Source organism: Astatotilapia calliptera, chromosome 11 (assembly GCF_900246225.1).
Source record: "Astatotilapia calliptera chromosome 11, fAstCal1.2, whole genome shotgun sequence".
In the NCBI taxonomy this organism is placed as follows: Eukaryota; Metazoa; Chordata; class Actinopteri; order Cichliformes; family Cichlidae; genus Astatotilapia; species Astatotilapia calliptera.
The window spans coordinates 19,953,747-19,976,855 of NC_039312.1; the positions used below are offsets into that span (position 1 = coordinate 19,953,747).

Below are 23,109 nucleotides of genomic sequence, written 5' to 3' on the forward strand. Positions count from 1 at the left end.
ATAAAGGTAGTAAAGGTGTACTCAATTTTTCACACACTGCTTTCTGCATTTTTTAAATTAAATAATAACACTGTTTCGCGTCTTGGTGTTGATCTGAGGTTGTATTTGCCTAATTTTAGGACCTGCTAAGAATCAGATTTATTTTAAAATGTCCTGATACATTAAACATTAAGGAATGTAAGAGGGTGTACTTTGTTTTTCACAAGATTGTGTAATGTCTCTATGTGCTTTGGTCCTAGACAGTTTTCTCTTGAAAAAGAGATCTGAGACTCACTGAGACAACCTATTTAAATAAAGGTTTAATAGTGATAACAGTAAAAATAATAATATCGTTACAATAATAAAATAAATGTAGTTTTTCATCTAGAGTAACTGAAAATAGGTGTGTCACAACCTAAAACGCACACAGGCTGTATTGTCCAGAAATCTGGCAACTATGACCTACAGCACTGAATATTACCTTTAAAACTTCAAGAAAATGCAAGTTTCTAACCAAAACCATTCTCAATAAAAAAAATTCAAATTGTAAAAGCCAGATTTGATATTTAAGTCCTTAAATAATAAAGGCAGACCATAATATGCAGCTGTAGCAGGGATCACTGTCTGTCCTACATTTGAGCAGTGCACGTCTTATAAATAAAACTGTTCTCTCAGGTAAGCCCACCTAGCGGGCAGCAGTGTCGGCGGAGCTGCGAGGATGCTGAGAGAGATGCTCTGATCTTCCAGCTCTCCCCCGTGAGCGCGCTCGCGCGCGGCGGTGCAGAGATGCGCATGTGACGACGAAAACGAAGACGCAGTTTCTCTCTTTCACACTCTGCCACCAAGGCACACAGAAGATCTCCCCCCTCAGTGGACATTTGCACATCGATCAGATCTGCATACACCAAGTCTGCTCGGATTTAACCTCGCGGAGGTAAGGCTGTGTGTGTGCGTGCCTGTTCGTGTGTGTGTGTGTGTGTGTGATGACGAAAGAGAGGTTGGCTTATTATCTCTCACAAGACCCCAGACAGCTGGGTAGGTCCTCCCACCGGTGTCTGGCTATTTATACGATTTGAAACGCTGCCGTGGGTCGTGATAACTGGACGAGACCGGGAGATACTGACACACATCACAGCTCGGTAAGAGATCCTGTTACTGAGTGATGCGGGTGGCCGCATGTGTATGTTTGACCTAAATTATGCAATAATGGTGTAATAGCGGCTGTAGCATGTGCTCGTTGAGATTCAGTGGACGCAGGCTTCCCGGAGTCAGCGGTGTAGTGGAAGATATAAGGCTGCTGGTCCATGAGGATGGTGTTTGCGATCGGGTACCAGACTGCTGCATCATTCTTTCCATCCTTTAGCGCGTGCTGCAGCATCATCCCCGGATACCGTGTATAACCAGCCCGGCCCTGTTTTGAATTTAATCTAATTTTCTTAAGTGAGATGCAGACTGGTCCGTGCAAAATGATCTCAAGTTGCAAAGAGGAGGGTGTAGTTAAACCTGCTGTGAGACGTAGTGTACACATAAGGGTTTATACACACTAATATTTCTTAGCATGCTTTTCATTCCATTCCTGTGAAGCTGTAAAGGCTTAACACAAAGTTTCAGTTGTTTGTGGTAGGTAGCTAACAGTACATCGTGCACCATGTTCTAGAAAAGTATGGTGCGTCCTACACGCTGGCAAACGCGCACACGTAGGCGCGTACACGGGCTGGAAGAGAGTAAAACAAACCCCAAAAGGATGAAGCGCACTAACACCTGGGGCGTATTATTATTATCGTCACGTTTAAACTATGGATGTTGGTCTGTTCTGTGTTAAGGACTTGTGCTGTCGAAGTTTCACTGAACTTAAAACGGCGTTTTTGGATTATCCGAACTGGGGTTTTTTGTTTGTTTGTTTGTTTGTTTGTTTGTTTGTTTTTGCGCACTGAATGACATTATATCTGATCACAAAGATACAGTAAATGCAGCCCACAGATCTAGCTCCATGATTTGCTCATGATGCATCATGTGCTGCTGTGGCATCATGTAGAAATTATAGAGCACAGGTGCTCTGTGAGCCCTTGGAAGTGGCTTTTTACATTTTTTTTTGTCCAGTTTTATTTGTTATCTGTTGATAAAATCAAACATAAATCCACTGTGGGATAACATAAGCACTGGTTTGTGCGTGAAATTTCAAACAAAAGAAAACAACTGCACACACGGGTGTTTTTGTTTTGTCAGATCAACCAGAGGCCTGAACAGTATCAGTCTGCCAACTGGGGGCATGGATACGGTATGCAATGTGTGGAATCCCGTTGCTTTTATTGAAGAGGGTAAATAAGCCGACAACCAAAGACAACTGGTTGGTCTATAGACACGGGTCAGACAGGGGGGAGGGAGAGAGGGGGAGACTGGACTTGAGTCAGATTGTATGGGCGGCGGGGAGTTTTAAGGGACATGTGCCAGACTTTTGGGATGTACAAAGGCAGTGTGGGCGCTGTTTTGGTTGGTATGAAAGTGGGGCAAGTGGGCACTGGTTTGCTGTAGCCGTTGGGTAATGTTTTGGCGGGAGTGAGCGTGAGTGTGTATATTGGGGTGGAGGTGGGGGGGCTATGAGAGGAGCGGGTGTTCTGATGATTTGATCTGTCAGCATGCCAGGACCACATTCTCATCCTGCTGCCATTGAAAGGGGCGGTAAAGACATAAACAGGCCCAGTGGGATTAGGGCCCACTCGGAGGAGTGATCAGGGGGGATTTGCTGCCCGGCGGGCACACAATGGCACTGTCGCGTAACACACAAACACACAGTACACATGCTCAACGGCTACATTTCACAACAGACCCAGGCCTACATAAATCTGATTAGAAGTCCCTTTTGTCTGGAAAGCAGTGCCGGGGTTAACAGAGGCTAGCTCTGCCCCGGGCCATGTGCGGTAGGACGTGGGGTTTGTGGACACGGCGGGACGGCAATGAGAAAAACTGGGGGCATGCTGTGTTGTGGCGGGGTGTTTCCACGTGTGTGAAGCCCCAGACAGACAGGGAGGGCCATAGCTGTGCGTGAAAGCACAATAACAGGATGAATAAAGCCCCCCCCCCCCAGTGTGTGTTTCTGAGTCAGCTGATGATGGTCGACGGAGACAGGATCTAAGCTAACATAAGACAACAACAACTCTGACAGACAAAAAGACAGTATGCTGGTTTGAACCTGTTCAAATAATTTGACCCAGAAGCATGGAAACAGTGGGACAAAGAACAAATGAGGCTCTGCTTTTAGTTCACTACTGAATGGACGCAGCTACAGAAATTTCTAGAACTTTCTTCACATTTCTGTTATTCCTGTCCTCCTCAGTGCCGGCTCTGGCCCAGGCTGCAGCCATGCCTCTCCTGGAAGAGACCACTCTGCCACAAGAGCACCCACCCACCGTCCCTGTGGTCATCATAGGTAAACTTTTTGCCTGACCTTTCACTGGTTTAACATAACTAATACATCCTTCAATCATGCACACATTTTAAGGCACAAATCAATAGTTGGGAAAATCAGGACAAGATGCTCTTCACAGAAGACAAAAAAGAGAATAGGGAGGTCCTGTGTGAGGATCATTCCTTTTTTGTAAACGCAGCAAGATGAAAAACTCAAGCAATATAGTTGTTTTTTGTATGATAAGTATTGCTGGAGCTTTAACCTCTTCACATGTACTTTGAACCACTGAGTAGGCACAATAAGAAAGGTTTTGTGGCCAGTTCATCTATTTCTGTGTCATGTGCACCTTCTTCCATAAACATCAAGATGTTCATTGCAGGTTTGAAAACTGCTTAAAAAGCACACATTTCAACCTAACATGTATTATACATCACCTTGTGCCTCTTTGCAATGCTATCCTGTAATTTCCCAAATGTGGATTTATGTTTAGGCAACGGGCCATCGGGTATTTGTTTGTCCTACCTGCTGAGTGGATACAAGCCGTACTTAGACCCAGCAACTGTCCACCCAAACCCAATATTATACAGGAAACTACAGGACACCAAGCATCTACCCATTACCGAACAGGTAAAAAAAACAAAGCAACTACCAATCCTTGCTTATTTAAAAATGGCCAAAGTCAGTCTGGTACCTCATAGGCATGACTTTCCTCATTTATATATTTATTTTTTTACAGGATCTGGAATATCTGAGTGAAGGTCTTGAGGGGAGGTCAAGTAATCCGGTGGCTGTGCTTTTCGACACACTCCTGCATCCTAATGCTGACTTTGGCTACAAATTCCCTTCTGTCCTTCAGTGGAGGAGGGACAAGCAGCAACACATCCCACATCTGGTTCTGGGCAGGGGAACACCTGGGGGTGCTTGGCATGTAAGTAACAAACTTTGATCTTGATTTAAAGTCAGCCATTTTGTTTTCACCTGTATAATCTATGGCGTTCCCTCTCTCATCGCTTCAGGCAATGGAAGGCTCCATGCTGACTATTAGTCTTGGCATCTGGATGGAGCTCCCCGGGGTGAACTACAAAGACTTGACCAACGGGAAACGCAGGTAATGACAGAGGAGAAGGTTTACAGCAACGATATGGCTCAAGCTTCAGTTCGGTTCTGTACTATTGCTCCTCTTTGTCTCTGTTGTTGCTCTAGGGATGTAACCAGTGACAGAGCCACACCAGAGGAGATCTCATCCTATTACTGTAACTATGTAAAGCTAAAGGGTCTTCAAAAGAACTTTGTTGACAACACCTACGTGACCTCCATCCAGAAACTCTACCGGGGGCATGAGGGAAAAGGTCTTGAAAACGGTCACACTCATCAAGGAGATGGAGGGGTGGGAGATGGAGTGAATGAGAGCTTTGAGGGAAATGGAAAAGTGTGCGTAATGAGTGGAGGAGGGGGGGCTCTCTGGGAAGTAAGGGGATACCAGCAGGTGCAGAACGACACTCACGTCCCTTTCTGCCTGTTTGCTGAAAATGTAGTCCTGGCCACCGGTGCTTCCGACTCACCAGTTCGACTGGGTGTAGAGGGGGAGGATCTGCCTTTTGTGTCCCACAGTATCTCAGACCTAGGCTTGGCAGTTAGCCAGAGGAAACTGGATAAGAACTCCGATCCCGTTCTAATCGTGGGTGCTGGTTTAAGCGCTGCCGATGCAGTTCTGTGTGCTTGCAACAGCAACATTCGAGTGTTGCATGTTTTTCGCAAGAGAATCGACGACTCAGACCTCATCTTTAAGCAGCTTCCCAAGACACTGTACCCAGAGTACCACAAAGTCTACAACATGATGTGCTCTCAGGCTTACACAAACGTGGCTCCCTCTTCTGTTTCTAACAGACCCCAGGCAGTTAGTATTGCCTCTTCAGTATGTGCCAAGATGTGCCCAAAGCCTCAGCTTGCTGCGGGTAATGTGGCTGGTAACGCTAGTATCAACCTGTTTCCTGACTACACCAGTTTCCCCGAACACTGTGTGGTGTCCTTCCAGTCTGACATGAAGTGTTTGCTGCAGGGAAACAACTCCCTCAAGGCATTCAAGATCTCCATGGTCCTGGTTCTGATTGGGACCAACCCAGACTTATTTTTCTTGAAGGGGCAAGGCCAGTACCTGGGTCAGGATCCAACAAGACCCATCTCCTGCAAGCAAAATCCAATAGATATCGACCCCTACACTTTCGAGTGCACCAAGGAGCCAGGTCTGTTTGCCATGGGGCCACTGGTGGGTGACAACTTTGTTCGCTTTTTGAAGGGTGGCGCGTTAGGCATCGCCTCCTGTCTGCTGAAGAGACTCAAGAAGAAAGGGAAGCTCATCAGCAACGGAGGAAACAACATAATGTGAAAACACGATGAGGAAAAGAGTTTGACACGTTGATCTTAGGGCACACATTTCAAACCCTTTTACCATGATATAAAAGGTGAGGAGAAACTTTTAATATATTTTCTTCATTAATGCAGTGTTTTCTCATCAAAGCTAAAGCATTTTTACAACTTTTTAAGACCAAAAAAAGACAATGGTTGTACTTTAATTTGTTTCTAACGAAACAAAAGACAACTTTCAAGAGTCTTTTCTGACTTCATGTGAAGTCCCCATATGTCCAAGCTACTGTGTGCCAACGTTTTCTAGTCAGTCTGTAACCTCATAACTGAACAGGACCTTACACTCATCAGGGTTATTTATTCATTCACCATGTGTCTTCAATTCATCTACTAACAATGCTTAACTCGATGTTGTATCATGCTTTAAATCTTTTTTTAGCTTAGCTTGTAGGGAAAACTAAAAAATAAAGGACACTTGTTAATTCCCATCCAACTTACTGATGTAAGTGATGGTTTTGTGGTCCGACTTACAAAACCTACAAACTGGAATTCAGCCACAAGTAGTGTTTGTTCTATGACATGCTGTAACCCAACAGTTTCATGGCTACAGTCACACTAGGGAAAATAGAAATGTATTGCAACTATCTGCAATGAACTTGCAATTGTGTTGCCTTTGAGATGGTTGCTTTGAAAATGGGGACCAGGTCTGCAACTACTCGCAATCAGCTGGTGTGTTCAAAGCAACTTTGTGAGTGACCGAGCCAATCTGGGATCAGTTTGGGTCAAGAAGGAAATCATGCGCAATTTGTTTGTGATAATACAGAGATAAACTGTGAAAAATCGGTGAAAGTCTCAAATCTGTTGCCACTAAAATATTTATTCTCATTCTGGATGGTGGTGCCACCCAGAATGAGAATCTGTTGGGGCTTTGGAGGTGTCGGCATCATATCAGGGCTCTCCAAATTATCCAATGCAGGGTGTGAAATATGGGGAAAAAAACTGAGGGGAATGTTTTGGGGGTTTGTTCAATGAAAAATAATCCAGGAACCACCTATTTACTCTGAGCCCTGTCAGAGTATTTATTATTTATTATACCTGTCAATGTAATTTAGTGAATTCAGAACTTAAAACACCACATGGCAACCTGCGCAGCCACCTTGCTAGAAGTTTAGTATGTTCAACGCTCAGCCTCTGGGTCTCCACTTGGTTGCTGACAGAAAAATAATTAAACCCAATCACCAGTGACCACAGATCTTTCCTTGTTGTAATGAGGTTGCCATCATATTTTTACTCTAGTGTGACTGAGGCTTCAGAAGTCCTAATGTTCCTGATTGTTGAGCCTGCTACGGGAGTTTCTGCTTTTAGCTGCTATTGCAGGTAGTTGGAGCTATAGTCTGATAAATTTGACCTGTTGCTTCAGTTATACTGCTTCTCCAAGGTTTTCTATGCAAATAATTTAAAGTAGATCTGAATGTATTCTTGCACATCCACTGCTAATTTTACTGTTTGGACTCAAATATCATGGAAAAACTTAGGTTTATTAAAAGCTCATTCTGGTGTTTCACATTTTTCTCCTTTTTAAGTATTGTCAAAGTCAGTGTGTGAAACACCTCAGCCAAAAACTAACATTATTTTTGTTTAGATGCACGCTTCCTATCTTTACTCAGAGAATTATTTAAGAAAACATTCACTGAATAGGAAAAAAAAAAAGAAACACCAGTATGAGTCTTTAACTTTACCCTTGAAAATAAATGGCAATTATATATTATTAATTCAAATCTCGCTAAAAGAGTAATGAGTCTCGCCTTGATAATGTATTTATTCAAATACCAGAATTACAATACTTACTGCACTTTTAAAAAATAAATCTGGGCAGAATAAACACTAGCTTACCCTAATCTAAAGCCATATGGAGCTAAAGAGCTTTAAAACAGCAGAATACACACTTTTACAGTTATACCATCCAGTATTTCTTATTTAAAAATTTAATCCATTTGCATTTATGTAATTTGATGATGGTGTTTTAAAGGGCTAAAAAGCCTACTACATAATCTCATATCAGGATTTAATACTGAGCTATCATTATATTAATTTAATAGATTTTTACTAATGGTGTGAAACATGATCCACCAAACAGGTCAAATATTCACTGCCGTTTTCCTAAATTGTATTGACACGTAGAGCTATACTGCTAAAAGCTCTACTTTTATACATGTCCACATGGTACAATCAAACAGTTGCACATATTTCAATTTTAATTTTAATTTATACAGCGCCAAATTACGACAAAAGTCACCTCAAGGCTTTATATTGTAAGGTAGACCCTACAATAGAGAAAAACCCAAGAACCATATGACCCCCTATGAGCAAGCACTTTGGCGACAGTGGGAAGGAAAAACTCCCTTTTAACAGGAAGAAACCAGCAGAACCAGGCTCAGGGAGGGGCGGGGCCATCTGCCGTGACCAGTTGGGGTGGGCTCATAAGCAACAACAACAACAACAAAATAAAGATCTCTCCTTCAAGATCCTCTTCTTGCACATCTCCAGGGCGCTGTTTTTAAATATTTTCTTGAGAGTCCAAAGTCTGTGATTTCACGAAGCTTCAAAATCTCTGTTTAAACCAACTTCACTCATGTCTGAGTACAATCCTGCAGATGTCACTGTAGAGTCCATAGTTTCCAAGCTCAGAAGTAGAGCATCAGGTGAGGAGTGAGACCCGAACCATGCAAACCCGAACCCCAAGTTTTTGTCAGAAAGAAGAAGATTATTTACAAAAACTAAAAATTATTTATTAACAAAATTGACACCGCTACAAAGCGACCTAAAAATAACGTCAAACTGACAGCAGCCCAGCGGTGCACAGGAAGTTAACCCTGAAGGGGGATATAGACCAAATTTAAGTCAAGCAAGCATTTTGAGTTTTACAAGCGCAGTCCTAGAACTTTTTGATTGCACCTCATGTCTGCCCATTTACCATTACACTATCACAGTAGACAGCCATGACTGTTTTGTTAAGTGCCAAATAAGAGAAAGGTTATTAAAAAGTGACCATAGCAATCAATTTTTAATTCCTGTTTTTAATTTAATCCCTGTCTGAATAATGTGCATGAATATTTTTTTTTTGCCGCTCACGCACAGCTCATGCTTTCTTTACTGTGATGTGATGTGCCCCCCTTCAGTACAAAATAAGTCAGTGTCGGGGGCAATGCATTACTAAATAAGATGTAACGTAGTCATATTACTTTTTCCACTAACAGAATAGCTTAAAGCAGTACTGTTTTGACACTCATATAACAGTTAACTAGTGAAAATGTTGATACTTGTGTTCCACCTGAGTTATACCCTTGAACTATTTTCATGTACTTGGACTACTGTTTTGATATAAATATTAAATATATGCATGCAGGCATGACCTTTTGCCTAGCAGCAGCTGCTGAGTTAACAGACAGTAAAGCTACGAGGACAGATGCGAGAAGAGTGAATTTAAGGACGACACAGGGGGCTGAATGACTCAAAAATGGAGATTACTGTCTTTACTTAAAGAGAAAAATATGAGGCTGTTACATCAGGGTAAGACACACCTGATCATAGCTTCTAAAGCAACAAGATTATTTATATTTTCTGTTCAGACTTGTACAGATTTCAAAAGGTAACTTAGGAATCAAAAACTTAAGCTATGTAACCTTATTATTTCAAATTGTGTTTGAAGGCAGTCTCCTGACTACTTTTGCCACACTGTAGCCCACTACAAAAAAAACAAATAACTTCTGTTATTGCACAATTCATGCTGAATGCCAAATTAACCCTTAACTTATAAGCCACACTATCTGTGATTATGTGGGGGCAGGTAGGATTTAGTTATCTGCACAGAAAGGCCAACAAATGCTTGGCACGAGGACTCTTTATCTGAACAGTCTCATATCTGGTAAAGTGCCTGCGAGGTCGGCTCTCTAGAGATCGCTCAAGAAACGGTAACACTTGAATCTCTCTGGAGTTTCTACTGTAGTTCTGCTAAAACCAGGGAACACATTGGGTCTTAAACTTCAAAGTGAAGGAAAAGCTGCTTTCAGCATGTAGAGTTTTGAAGCACTCTTGTACAACTGAAGCATTTTTAATGTTTTGTATGCCATGTTTTTTATTATTGACAAATAAAAACTGGAAAAAAAAAACTCAGAACATGCGACTATTTTTTTGGTTACATTTCCTCTGTCAGTGGCTTAATTAGACGAGCTAAAAAAAACAAAAAACAGAACAGGAACAGCAACCAAAACAATGACTTACAAATGAAATACAAACATAAAGAGATACATGAAGTTAGAGTCCTTCCACACAGGGCTGATACTTCCTGTACCTCTGAAATGAATCCCCTCTGGAGGATGTTGAAACGAAGGCATTTCATCTCCTCTTGCTTAGTTTGGTGGGGTTGTACCTAAAGACACACACACAAAAACACAATCTCAGTACGGGCTTTTAACATTCCTCATGCATCACTCCTCAATGTCCTAAGAGGCATTTTGAACAAACAATAAAAAACAGCCCAAATTAGCCCTGTAAAACGGGGACAATGTTTGAACAGCTCAAAGCAAACAAGCTCCCAATAAACCACGTCTGGAAACTTGGTTTAGACGTTGAAAAAAAAAAAAGGTACTGGACTGTTTTCTTAGCAGCAGAGTCTGTTCCCTGACTACGCATGACTGACTGAGCATGACTCAGTGATCAAACAACTCAGCCTTGACACACACACACACACAAAATCAATCTCAGACGGTCTCTTTTCTGCTTAGTCAAAGAAAGAAAAAAACCAGCGCCGGCTTACATCACCCGTTACCCAGGCAACGGTGGTGACGAAACAATCTCTAGGTTCTGACTGGTTAAGCTGGAGCTGCTGAAGCCCCGTATCCATAATTCTCGGCTAATTATGTCCTGTGCTCCTGAGTGTAGCAGCTGAGGCTTCGTAGAACCTTTGGAGTATTTTTACCTCCCAGGCTGTCATGGATGAGAGCAAACAGCTCTTCTATGAGAGACAGAGATGTGAAGGTTTCACTTGAATGACAACGGGGTCAACAATTACTGGGAAAGGATTTGGAGCTTTTTGTAGGAAGTATTATCCAGTGTGAATCCATTAAAGTACATTAAAGTAACAAGAGGTGCACAGGAGAGGCAACAACAAGAAAACCTCTAAAAAGCAACATCCAGGCATCCTCCTGGCATCATTTGGACCACCAGTTTGGTCACAAACATGCACATGAGTAGCTCCCTGGAGTTGAGTTGTGCTCGACTATAGACTGAAACAGGACTCTTCGTGGATAGTAAGACACAACAAAGAACATCGTTTTCAAGGAAACTTTTATCTTTCTAAGCAGATTTTAAAATGCATCACATGTTTTCTTGTGCCTTTACTGAAATTGTGTTTACTTGCTGTATCATTTGTTGGTTTGAAAATGCTTCTGAGGCAAGACAGCAGCACGAGGTAGTAAGCTGTTGGGAATTGCATTACCAAGCTTAGAAAGCATTTATAGGGACCATGGATGGAGTAAGGCAAATAACATTGTGAAGGATGTGAGGCATCCCCCCCGCCCCTTTAAACTACTACGATCTGCACGGCCCTGGGGATGGGCGTCCAGGTACACACCGGCTCACTCCTGGTGGCTGTAGGGATGGGTACCGGTATCCGGTGCCATTATGGCACCGGTTCCGACATAAACGGTAGTAACCAGACCGTAAAGCAGTGCACATTTCGGTGCTTTTTCCCCCTGAGATGTCATACACTTTGAATTCTAGCCAATCATTTTACCTTTCCAAGGATAATAGGCGGGCCCAGGTACGTACGTTCTTTTAGAGCAGAGCTACAGATTAAAAATGCCCAAGGCAAAGCGGTCAAAAGTCTGGCTGTAGTTCACAGCAAAAGATGCAAACTCAGCAGCCTGCAACAAGTGCTTTAAGCTGATACTGTCAAAGGAGGTAACACCTTGAATCTGATGAAACACCTGGCGACGCATAGCGGGGGTTTTTTTAAAGCCAAGAAATGCGCCGTATTTGATAGCTTGCTGCGAGACCTCACACCGAGCGCATCTACTGCGGGTGGGTTGCCTGTTATCGGACCCGGAGTTAGCAACATCCCCCAAAAACCCGAAGAGGAGAGTCCTGGCCCCTAGCCCTGCCAGTGTAGCAGAAATGATGACGTATGATGATGATGGCAGCAGCCGTTCTTCTCTGCGTGAGTAGCTTAATGTTGTTCGTGTGTAATTTATGTTGAGTAGGCTAACCACGTTATTACATTAATGCACGTAAGGTGAACTAGCAAACATCATCACAGCTACATGCGGCTGTCCTCTTATTTGATGGCAGATGCTCCCTTCACTCTGGCCAAAAAGGCTAAAATAACCAAAGAAAAAGAGGGAAACAGCTAAACATGAGAGGTTTTTGGACAAAGTTTGTGTTTTTTCCATTGTTTAAGCACTGCTTCCAGCCAAGAGTGATACCATATATGCCCTCTAGTTGCAGAAAAGGCTAAAATTGTTATCTTTTTACAAAAAAAACAGCTAAACATGAGAGGTTTTTGGACAAAGTGTGTGTTCTCCATTCTTTAAGCACCGGTTCGAGCACCGTTTAAGCAACGGCACCGTTTCAAAAGTACTGGTTTGGTACTGGTATCGTACCAGCCATCCCTAGGTGGCTGCTTGTCGGGGCCTGGAGCCTGGGGCTCGCTCGGGCCCCTTCGGGGGTGGGGTGCCCTCGGCCTCTTGGCCTGGGGCTCGGTCACTCTGGCACAGCTGGCTGCCGGCGGAGCTCACGGGCACGTGACTGCAACCCCCCCTGGCTTCTGCTCCGCAGCTGCTGAGTGAGCCCTCATCTGGGACTCTCCTCAGCTCTTTCTGGGACAGTGGCGCGGCTGCCCCTCCGTTGGTCTTCCTTGGTCTCTTGTGCTCTGAGGGCCTCTGGATGTCTGGAGCCTTGATCTCCTCCATACCTGCTTCATGCCCAGGAGGACGGGGCTGTGGCCCCCCACACCCTCTAGCAGATCATTACATGAAGGAACCTTTTAAATACAAGCGCGTCCATGCTCACAGGTGTACACACGGGTGCTCACACACACAAACTACACCCTTTTTGGCTCCTACCTCAAAGCACACTGTGTGCTGTCGATGTTACGTGCTGCACAATAATATTTAATATTTACTGTTATATTCACACAGATCATCGCGATGATGTTGTTTATTATATTGCTCTCTTTTTCTTTGCTTGTTTTCTCTTTTTTCTTTCTCAACAGGTGATCCAGGTGATTGATATATGTATTTTTTGTCTGTTTGTTTTGTTGGTTTTTGCTTTTTGCCCTTTATCACCGTCCCTCTTCCCTGCTCTTTTTCTTTCCCTCTCTCTTTCTCCCCTTTCTTTTCCCCAGTCAAGTCTGTCCCGTGTTCAGCAAATGAAAATAAAATAAACAATAAAAGCAAAGGTGAATCAAATAGACCAATACAGCAAGGCTGGGATGGTCCATTTGGTAAAGTAAATCCGTTGGGCATCTTTCTTTGCCTTTAGACAACAATTCTGATGGCAAAAGAGCCAAACAGGACAGGCAAAAAAAAAAAGTCAACACATTAGTGTTTGACTTGTTCCGAGTTTTACACGGGTTTCTCTTAGATCAGGTCCAAAGTTTGAGAACCCTGGTGAGCTGGCCTGTCCCTTTTGTTGTCAGACATCAGGTCACAAAAAACAAGCAAAGCTAACAATATACTAAATCTGTATGACAAACCGAAGAAGCGGCCAAAATAAAATTGTCAAAGCTGAATCGTGGCACAGAAGGCATAGATGCGTTTTAAGGACACTGTAAAGGAATAACAAGGCTACTTCATGTGGTCTCGTTACAGATTATTAGATCCCATTTCTCACCTAAAGAGATCATCTCCTATGGTCTCGTCCCTCCTGCTCTGTTGCTCCTCCTGAGACAGACAAAAATTCATTCAATTCAAAGTCATAAATCAAATAATAAACAAATAAGAGGGGCGACAGCACCTCAGCTGCATCTTTCAACCATTCATCCAGATCAGAGTTCTTGCCCCGGTTGTGAACCAGCAGATCAGATCCTCCAATAATGTGATGAAAGCCCTCCGAGCCCGGCACACGACTCTGTGTCACAGACAAAAACAAAAAAACAAAACCACAGACGTGGTCTTTGTCGGGTCTTAAAGTCAAATTAGAACATCTGATAAACTCAGAAAAACATCTTTAAAAATAAAGGAAATTTTATAAAAAAAAGATTAATTGATTATGCAAAAATACTTAAAACAATTAAAAAACTTTTATTTTTAAACTTTCACTTCATATCTTGAAATGTGAGTTGTCTTTTTTTAACTTACCCAGGGGGTGACACGTATTGTTGGATGGAAAACTGAATTAACTGAATAATTTATTTAATGACTTATTTTACATTTGAAATGAGCCTCTGCTGTGTGTGTGTGTGTGTGTGTGTGTGTGTGTGTGTGTGTGTGTGTGTGTGTGTGTGTGTGTGTGTGAGAGTCATCACCGGCTGACCTTGCGGAAACATTTGAAGTTCTTTATGTGGCCATTGCCCTGCATCTGATTTTGCTTGGCTTTGGGAGGAGCTGCCACGGTGAGAGATTTAAACTCCACCAACAGCAGCTTCTTAGGAAGGTCTTCATCGATCTTTGACTCCTGCAACAACGCACTTCTGTCAGGCAGGCTTCTTTCTAAGACATTTATATGGTATCAAACAGCAGCTAAAACAGAAACACAGTGCTCAGGCTATATGCAGTATGGACCCTGACAAGCTTAGGCTAAACTACCAACGCCTGGATGACAGACAGCTTCAAATAAAGGCCATGCATGCTCCAATGCGATTTCTAAAATGCTGTAATATACCGAGTATTGCAATAAGATATTTTTATGATTTATCACCTCTTTTCAACAGCAAATTATTTCCTAAAAGTTCAACTTTATCAATATCTGGTTTATTCAATAAGATAAAGTTATCTCACTTCAGCATCACTGTCACTAAAACCAGCCATATCAATCTGCTGTCTGATTTTTACTCATGTGACTGGACCACTAGTTAGCTCTGAATTATTATTGTCCAGCTAAGTGTTGGGCATTTTTCAGTTTCAAGCCTCGATATTTGTTGGCCCTGCATCGATACAATATCACGATACTACATCGTATCAGGTTGTTTTTTACCCCACCCCTACCTGATAGGTCTTTGAGATTCATTAAATACACACTGTTAATATAGTCACATATATAAAGCGTAAAATATTTCTTCTACTAGAAATGAGCAAGAAAACTGAGCTTGGTCTTCAGGAGGAAAAGAGAACAACTCACTTGGACTTCCTGTTTGATCACAACTGGTTTCAGAGGGCTTTTAATCTCTTCTTTAGGCTGAGGAATATCTGCATTGAGTAGTTCTAAATCCTAAAAAAAAGAAGGTGGAAACTGAGAAATAATCATTCTCAAACATAGCTGGGTTATAGTTGGGTATACTGATGTAGTTTCAGTTTCAGCTTCAGTTGTCTGCAGACTGAATTACAGACAGTAAATCATCTTTCCTCACCTCAATGAAGGACACATCATCTTCTTCAAAAGGAATCACATCTTTACTCGTACTGGCTGATGACATTTCTTCTAGTTTACTCGACCCACGATTAGCCGTTGTGCAGTCAGCTGGGTCAGCTGGCTCTGTCTTAATACGGACAGCGTGCTGTTCAGATCGCTGGCTGTTCTTCTGCAAACTCGATTCTTTCTCCGAACCTGCCTGTGGCCTTTGATTGGTTATCCCATTTTTCTCTAGGTGGACACGTTGCCTCTTGCTCGAAGACTCCGCAGTATTTAAAACTTGTTTCTGTTTAGCTGAACTGTGCTCAGGTTTTGCTTGCTGGCCTTGATTAATTGAGGGTTGCTCATCAAAGCAGTCCATATCTTCAGACATAATGGACTCCAGTTCCTCCATCTGTATCACATCTTCCATCTCCTTCCTCTTTCTACTCTGTGGTTCCTCTGAGCGAGCCTCTGACCGTCCTGCGAACAAATCAGCTGCTGACCCGAGTGGAGTCTGGGACACAGTAGCAGGGCCTCTGTGTGTAAGTGGGGGGATTTCTTCAGACATGGCCGGGGTGTGTGGTGCCCGAGCAGTGACGGATGATGCTAGTGCAGGTCGCTTTGGCTCTGACGTGACAGCCGAGGGCTCGTCCTCCAAATGCCTGGATGAGAGGATAAATTAGAGAGAGAGATGGGCAGAAATAGATAATGTTTTTTCTTTAATATATATATATATATATATATATGAAAAATATTCCTTTCATGTGGTACTACTTCCTCTTTATTTCAGTATATCAGAGATTAGTTTGCAAAGATCTGAAGTGTCATAATTTGAGGTCCCATGAGAGAAAACAGTCACACATTTGTCTTCAAAACTTAAAAAAAAAAAAAATCTAAACAGTGTGATTTCCTGCTGTGGGTTTTCTTTTTCAATCCTAAACACAGATTTACCTTTTCTTGCTGGCTGGCTGAAAGAAAGTGGTCAGAGTCGACTGTTTCTGTGGAGAAGCTTGTGAAGAGATTTTTGGTTTCTGAGGAGACTTCTTCGGAGGGAAAGTCTTGGTGCCACTGTTAGTCTTAGGAGTTGATGGCTGTGGTCTGATGTCAAAACTGTCTTCACCTGAAACAGAAAAACACTCATTTTTAAAAATAAAGATATTAGCAGAACAGGTATTAGGCTGGAACATGCATAGCTGTTGACAAGGTAGATGACTGACCTTGAGGTCAAGGGCGCCATGTTTTAAACTCGTCTGAGATTTTTAGTAATTTCAAAATCCTATATCGTGTTGTTCTCGAGTTATCGTATTCACGGCACCCACAACAAAACCCTATACCTACATTTTTTATGGCCAAGGAGTAAAAATCCAGCACGGGTGCTGGATTAGTCCTCTGTTAAGCTCAGACAATGTAAGAAAACTATCAATCGCTGTATTTCTGATTCACTCATGCAGCTACCTGCTAGCTTGGATTCAGACTTCTTCTTCTGTGATTCTGCGTTTGCTGCAGTGGTGAGCGACGAGCTCATTGTTTCATCCACAATACACTGAGTGGTCGTTTTCTGAGCCACGAGGCTGATTACACGGAGCTGACTGGCATACTGGTGCGGCTTCTTCTCAGGCGTCTCCCCTACCGACGTCACCCCGGTGACCTCAGAAACCCGCATCCTGAAAACGCAAAAAAGTGAACTGAAACACCTCAGATGAAGAAGACGACTAAGGCAACGTTTTTGACGGGGACATCATGGTGTCTGTAAGTGCTTGTCTGAACCTCTGTGATGTCTCTGTGTTCGCTGCATACGCCGTGATGTCCTGCGATGCTGCAGGTAACACGGTCTCATCCACAGCTACGCTCTGTGACAGCGAGGCGCTTGGGATTCTGGGTGTCACTTTTGGTACAGAGTCTAAGACACAAAAAAGAAACAAAGCAATCCAAGGAAACGTATAAGAAAACAAATAAATATAGAAACTCTTGTGTGTTTTTTTTGTTTGGTCAGCCACCTGAGTCTGAGCTTGAGGGATTGCAGTATTTTTCACAGGAAGCATAGATGGCAGCCAGACCGATTTCAGACTCTGTGATGACTCGAAGGCCTTTTCTGTGCCAGTGTTAAAAGGAGAAAGATTCAGAAATAATTCAGTCAACACAAACAAATGATCAACACCCTGCAGAACAAAGGGAGTGTGAACCTTTCAACGATGCTCTTCACAGAGTTTGCCCACTCTGTTGCGGAGGGAGACAGCAGAGTTTGGGAGGCACCTGTTGTAAAATCGACCACACAGCTCTGCGGAGACTCCAGCAGGTCACGAGGCAGGCTGCCCTCCTCCAGCAGCTGACTCCTGCCACCTCCAAAACTCACTGCCACACGAAGGCGCTTCAGCTGGAAACAGCACAGTAGAGCCACATATTAACACACATACACAAATAAACTACAGATAAACATAGAAACATCAGTTTAGCAAGGATGCCCCTCATGCCAAACTCTTGAGTGAATATCTGCCCAGAGATTGCTTTTGGCTCCTTTGAATTTCACCTTCACTTCCTTTGCCTCCTCAGACAAAAGCTCTTTTTGCCTGGTGAAGTTTCCATAGTTATTTCAATTGTTCCAGCATCCAGCACTTCAGCTACCTGGGGAAAGTTACCCAGAGCTACAGAGAAAACAAAAGCACTGTTTTCTGCTTTCATTGTGTGCGCATGCCTTCAGTTTCCTGTGAGATTTCATCCCTGCTGCACAGCAAAGCAGATAAGCAGACAATCTAAATATGATCGGTGTCATATTTATTTACATTCTAATGATAATTTGAAGCCAAAAAGTTAGCTATGCAAAGCATGGATGCAACGTAGGTTGTATAAAGTTAACAAAAATATCACATCACAGTTAGCAGAGTGTGCACGTCAAAAGAAAAACATGCAAAAAAGATAAAAAGATGAATCCATTAGGTCTTTAACCTCATTCATCTCACATAAGAGAAAAGGCCAAACAGCAGAGATAAGTTTATGTCCCTGATGAGGTTTCATAATGTGAAAATGCCCTGCGGTGCACCAGAACTCACCTCATCTGCACAGTCAGGTGTTTTTATTTATTTATCCATATACGATTTATCACAATGGGACTTAACCATAAATGCCACACAAGAAGTACTGAAGTATGCGCTAATGTCTTTGTTAAATATTAGGATGGATGGATCCATGCTTTCTTGTTATTTACACCAAATTCTGGTGCCTAAATGCAGTGAGCTTCTGCAATGTTATTGTCTGATTAGATGTTTTTGTTAAAGAGTAGTTGAATAAGTGTATCTAATAAAGTGGCAGGTGAGTGTATATTGTGATTAGATCAAAAAAAGGTGACTAACCTGTTTGGCGCTGAGGAAAATAAAGGTCCGGCCACTGTAAAGCTGTTTGCGAAGTGGAACCGCTCCAAGATTAACATCGTCTTTATTCAAGCTGGGCTCATCGATCTCAGGAATGAAACTTAAAAAACACAGAGAGAAGACGGCGTTGAGCTCCGCTTCAGCGTTGCCGTGTATCCATGGGAATGGTTTGTACTGTACCTCTCGGCTTTAGGAGGCGGTAACTTCTGCTGAACAGCTCTGCTGAGCTCTGAGAAGAACTCTGGCTTCACGATGGGACAGCAGCACAGCAGAGCAGAAATGGTCTAATTAAGAAAAAAAACAAAAACAAAAAAAGTAACGAACAAACATGCCACAGGAGCTAGCGATGGTACAAAGTCGGGTCCTGACCTTAATGGTAACTTTAACAGAAGACATAACCAGGTGGGTGCAGTCCTGAGACCAGCTGCTGACCAGCTTTCCACCCAAAGCTAGCACGGCCTGAGAGAGCGACGCTTGGCCATCGTTGTCCAAACACGATGAACACACGACTGGCTGCAGATGAACCACACTAACACAAAGAGGACACGGTGATTGAGATACAACCAACCACAATCAGAACGTTTTATTAATCCAAGAGAAAATAACGAGGTCACTGTTGCGCCAAGACAGTAAGAACAGCAACAAACAAGTACAAATAATAAATAATATGACAAAACAGCTCTCATAATAGTATAGCTAACCAAAGTTGAAACTGAGCTTGTTATTTTTTGTATGCATGCGCAGATAAAACAATCCTTTTAGAATTCATACAACTATACATTCATACAACTATACAACTCATACATGAGTTGTATAGTTGTATGAATTCTAAACTATACAACTCATGTATGAGTTGTATAGTTTTAATGTTTTATTTGGGAACAGAATGGTGTGTATGTGTAAGTTTGGTGATGGAGTTTTTATTATAATAATAATAATAATGGATTGGATTTATATAGCGCTTTTCAAGGCACCCAAAGTGCTTTACAATACCACTATTCATTCACTCTCACATTCATACACTGGTGGAGGCAAGCTACAGTTGTAGTCACAGCTGCCCTGGGGCAGACTGACAGAAGCGAGGCTGCCATATCGCGCCATCGGCCCCTCTGGCCAACACCAGTAGGCAAGTAGGGTAAAGTGTCTTGCCCAAGGACACAACGACCAGGACAGAGAGCCCAGGGATCGAACCGGCGACCTTCCGGTTACAGATGCGATTCCCAACCCCCTGAGCCACGGTCGCCCCATTATGAATGAATGATGAATTTTTATGAATTATTATGTCTATTTTTTTATGTTTAAGGACAACAGATAGCCTTTGGCTATAATCTGGCATGTTTACATTCATGCAATTTTTTTTTTACATTTATGTTCATTAACATCCACTGTCCTAAATAAATAAATAAATAAATAAATTAGCTTTTGTAAAAGTTCTCAAAAAGTTGATTCTGTTCATCTGGATGTAGCATTTTCAGTGGGGGAAACGTTTCATCACTCATCCAATTGACCTCTTCAGTCTCAGCTGACTGCAGGTTTCCCCAACCTTATAAACAGTACATTGCACAATGACTGAAACTAGCACCACTGAATGAATAATGGGCTGGGAGGTCAGTTCCTTGATCATCAATATGCAAATTCTCATGACCATGAAACATTTCTCCCACTGAAAACGCTACGTCCAGAACAGAATCAACCTTTTGGGATTTACTTACCTGGATGATCAAGCATGCATTAAGACATTGTGTAAAAATTCAAGAAATATAACCATATCTCTTCTGCATACCTGAATTTGCTTTGAAAAACCCCAAAAGTCACTAAATCCCCTGATTTCAGGTTCACCGGTGTTGTAATCTGTTGGTTGTTGACAAATGTACCATACTTGGAGGTGTCTTTCAGAGTCAGCGTCTAAAAAGCAGAATACATGAGAGCAATCATCACATGTTCAATGTCTTTACTGAAGATCGGTCTCAGTATTGCTATCAGCGTTCATCATCTGACCAAATGTGTTGACTATGAGCCAGACTCCATCACTTTGCTGATTAGATATTAATGTGAAATAATTAATGCATTCTTGAATTATGAATAAAACCCTTTTTGGGAGGTCACGGTGACATCCAAGGGAGATAAAATGGCACAGAAGTTAAACTGTAATGAAAGTCAAGCTTTAATAGACATTTTATCATTTTAGATAAAATTTAATTTTATGTTTTATAGTCCAGCAGGTTTATGAATGTATCAATAAAAGGCATCAAGTAAACAGAAAGAGAAAGAAACAAATTCAGAAGCTTCTTAAGGCAAGCAACAAGAAACCACACAGATCTGGCAAGCCAAACAATCCATATTTGGCAGCTGATAAATACTGTGGGAGCTCCACGCGAGTCTCAGAAGAACAAAACAATGTGTGAGCATGTAGCAGTTTTTTAAAATTGCAATTAAAATGACATCATATGTGTTTTATTTTGCAAGTGCATCACTCAGCACAGCTTGCATAGCTTTTGGTAAAAACCAAATGGAGAATTTCTTAGACTGCACAACAATTACAGCTGAGTGGTGGCATGATTTACTACATTCAGGCCTAGTAATGTAGGAGTAGCGCAGCAGCACCACCTTCTGCACCAAAGTGTCATCATGCAGGCAAATATTTCACTGGTGCTTCAAGGAATACCAAGAGGATTTTTACTGATGTTCTGGTAAACCAGGAAAAAGACAAAAAAAGTCACTAAAATGTCTTTGCTTCCTTAACATTACATATAATAAATATGTCTCAGCACAAGCTGGATTAAAGTTTAGGAATAGGCCCTAAGGATAGATTTAAAACAGGCTGGTAAAGCAGCAGATCTGACACAACGGGGTAAACTCTGAGAAACATTTGAACCCCTGGATTTGGGCTTCGTTAAATGCCTCTAAAAGCATGATGTGAAGGAGGGTGTTCACTTAAGTATTTAAAAACAAGTAATTAAATCTTAAAATCTATCAGAAAAATAACTGATAGTGTGTTCTTCCCAGTTGAAATGCAAGCTGCAGCATTTTGAAACAGCTGCAAAACTGCAATGGAAAACATTAAGACCAGCATCTACATTAGTCTAGCCTTGATCAAATAAAAGCATGCAAGATTTAAAGATTAAAGCTTGTTGTCATAGCAGTAGCAGGGTTTGTGTTGTTACATACACCGCAAACAATGAGTAAAAGGGAGTAAAAAATGCACATTTAAAGCCCAGGACAGCACAGCTGTATTTGATTGCAACAGATTTCACTTGTGTACCTAATAAAGTTACCACTGAGTGTGTATAAACTGTATATAAACACTACAACTGTTTGTTCTCTGTTCATACCACCTGATCCTTTCCCTGCCTTGTCTCACCTGCTCTGTAGCACTTAGGTGAGCGTGAGCCCTGCTGATAGACTGGTCACTCGGAAGAAGAATGTCACAATTCTTTCGGCCCACCACGTACGCTTTACCCGAGAGGAGATAGCAGGCCTCAGCTGTGAGTGACAGACGGCAGGTTAGTGATTTTCTTATCTTTTCTTCAACTTAAAAGTTATCCCCTTTTGAAGTTTTGCATCCAGGAATTTTTTAAGAAAATTGTACATTTTATCTTGTAACAAACAAAACGTTATCGCAAAATGATCCACATTCTTTATATCTTTGATATTTGTTTTCTGGGTAAAATCAAAATTCCCAGAACAAACCTGTTTTTTGTTTTGTTTTGGGTTTTTTGTATAAATAACTGAGGGTCATGTGATAGAGCACATGACTGACAAAGCAGCGATTAAATCCTCTTCTACCTACAGGTTACCTGTGGTGTAAGAAGTTGTGCTCCTACTGTAAATCAATCCATACATAAATCGTATTAATTACATATTCAGGTCATTAATTAGAAAAAAGGTTTGAGTTTTTGACTTTGACTGCTGGAAACATTTAAATTCAGATCATTTGACGTCTTGTTTATAGTTGCTACCATTAATTTCAACTTCCCATAAGCTCATTTAGAACCAAAGCATCATGCTTAGATAACACATTAACCTGTTTAGCAACATTAAATTAACACAGAGTATAAACACATGACAGCACAGCAAACATGCAGCCTAACGGGCTGCTAACCAGACAGATGCCTCCTGTGTGAACCATGCTTTAAATGCTTTAATCTAGTGTTTCTCAGATAGCTGCTAACTCCATCATCAAGGTGCTAACTTTGCCCGGCCTGCAGCGTCATAAATAAAGCTTCTATAAAACGCCGTCATGACACGAAATGTTACCTGTAGGCTGCTGCTGGGGCGTCAGTATCCACATTATACTGCCCTCTGTTGCTTTGGCATATATTAAAACTAGCCGCAACTCAGAAATAAAGCAATGTTTTCAGCAAACAGTTAAGAACAACTATTAACTCGCCGGACCGCTTCACCCTCGCCACTGTGTCGTCATAACTATGCGCCGCGCTTTCAAAA

General features: G+C 42.0%; 2 protein-coding genes across 3 annotated transcripts; one reads left to right on the forward strand and one right to left on the reverse strand.

Annotated features, from left to right (window-relative positions):
• The first annotated feature begins 558 nt into the window (after positions 1-558).
• Positions 559-8,046, forward strand: osgin2 (oxidative stress induced growth inhibitor family member 2). Of its 2 annotated transcripts, none has more exons than XM_026184058.1 (6): positions 559-913; positions 3,314-3,406; positions 3,876-4,012; positions 4,122-4,313; positions 4,402-4,493; positions 4,589-8,046. In XM_026184058.1, exons 2-6 carry the CDS (start codon positions 3,340-3,342, stop codon positions 5,769-5,771), a joined length of 1,671 nt encoding a protein of 556 aa, XP_026039843.1. In that variant the 5' UTR covers positions 559-913; positions 3,314-3,339; the 3' UTR covers positions 5,772-8,046. The 2 variants fall into 2 exon arrangements, with proteins under 2 accessions (XP_026039843.1, XP_026039842.1); XM_026184057.1 differs by lacking the exon at positions 559-913 and adding an exon at positions 924-1,118.
• Positions 8,047-9,889: 1,843 nt separating this feature from the next.
• Positions 9,890-23,089, reverse strand: nbn (nibrin). The gene is made up of 17 exons (XM_026184042.1): positions 22,921-23,089; positions 22,025-22,146; positions 20,447-20,568; positions 19,033-19,192; positions 18,844-18,947; positions 18,646-18,763; positions 17,482-17,672; positions 17,296-17,390; positions 17,066-17,198; positions 16,754-16,962; positions 16,250-16,418; positions 15,315-15,960; positions 15,086-15,175; positions 14,282-14,422; positions 13,763-13,876; positions 13,640-13,689; positions 9,890-10,178 (listed from the first exon to the last, which is right to left on the reverse strand). Exons 1-17 carry the CDS (start codon positions 22,952-22,954, stop codon positions 10,145-10,147), a joined length of 2,532 nt encoding a protein of 843 aa, XP_026039827.1. The 5' UTR covers positions 22,955-23,089; the 3' UTR covers positions 9,890-10,144.
• Positions 23,090-23,109: the final 20 nt, after the last annotated feature.

Bases quoted from the DNA above. Each gene is read 5' to 3' on its own strand.
- osgin2 (XM_026184058.1), top strand. From the start codon at position 3,340: ATGCCTCTCCTGGAAGAGACCACTCTGCCACAAGAGCACCCACCCACC. The intron at 3,407-3,875 runs GTAAACTTTTTG...ATTTATGTTTAG, and splicing joins CGTCCCTGTGGTCATCATAG to GCAACGGGCCATCGGGTATT. The intron at 4,494-4,588 runs GTAATGACAGAG...TTGTTGCTCTAG, and splicing joins TTGACCAACGGGAAACGCAG to GGATGTAACCAGTGACAGAG.
- nbn (XM_026184042.1), bottom strand. From the start codon at position 22,954: ATGTGGATACTGACGCCCCAGCAGCAGCCTACAG. The intron at 18,948-19,032 runs GTCAGGACCCGA...TTTCTTAATTAG, and splicing joins CTGTTAAAGTTACCATTAAG to ACCATTTCTGCTCTGCTGTG. The intron at 15,961-16,249 runs GTAAATCTGTGT...CCTCTCATCCAG, and splicing joins CAGCCAGCCAGCAAGAAAAG to GCATTTGGAGGACGAGCCCT.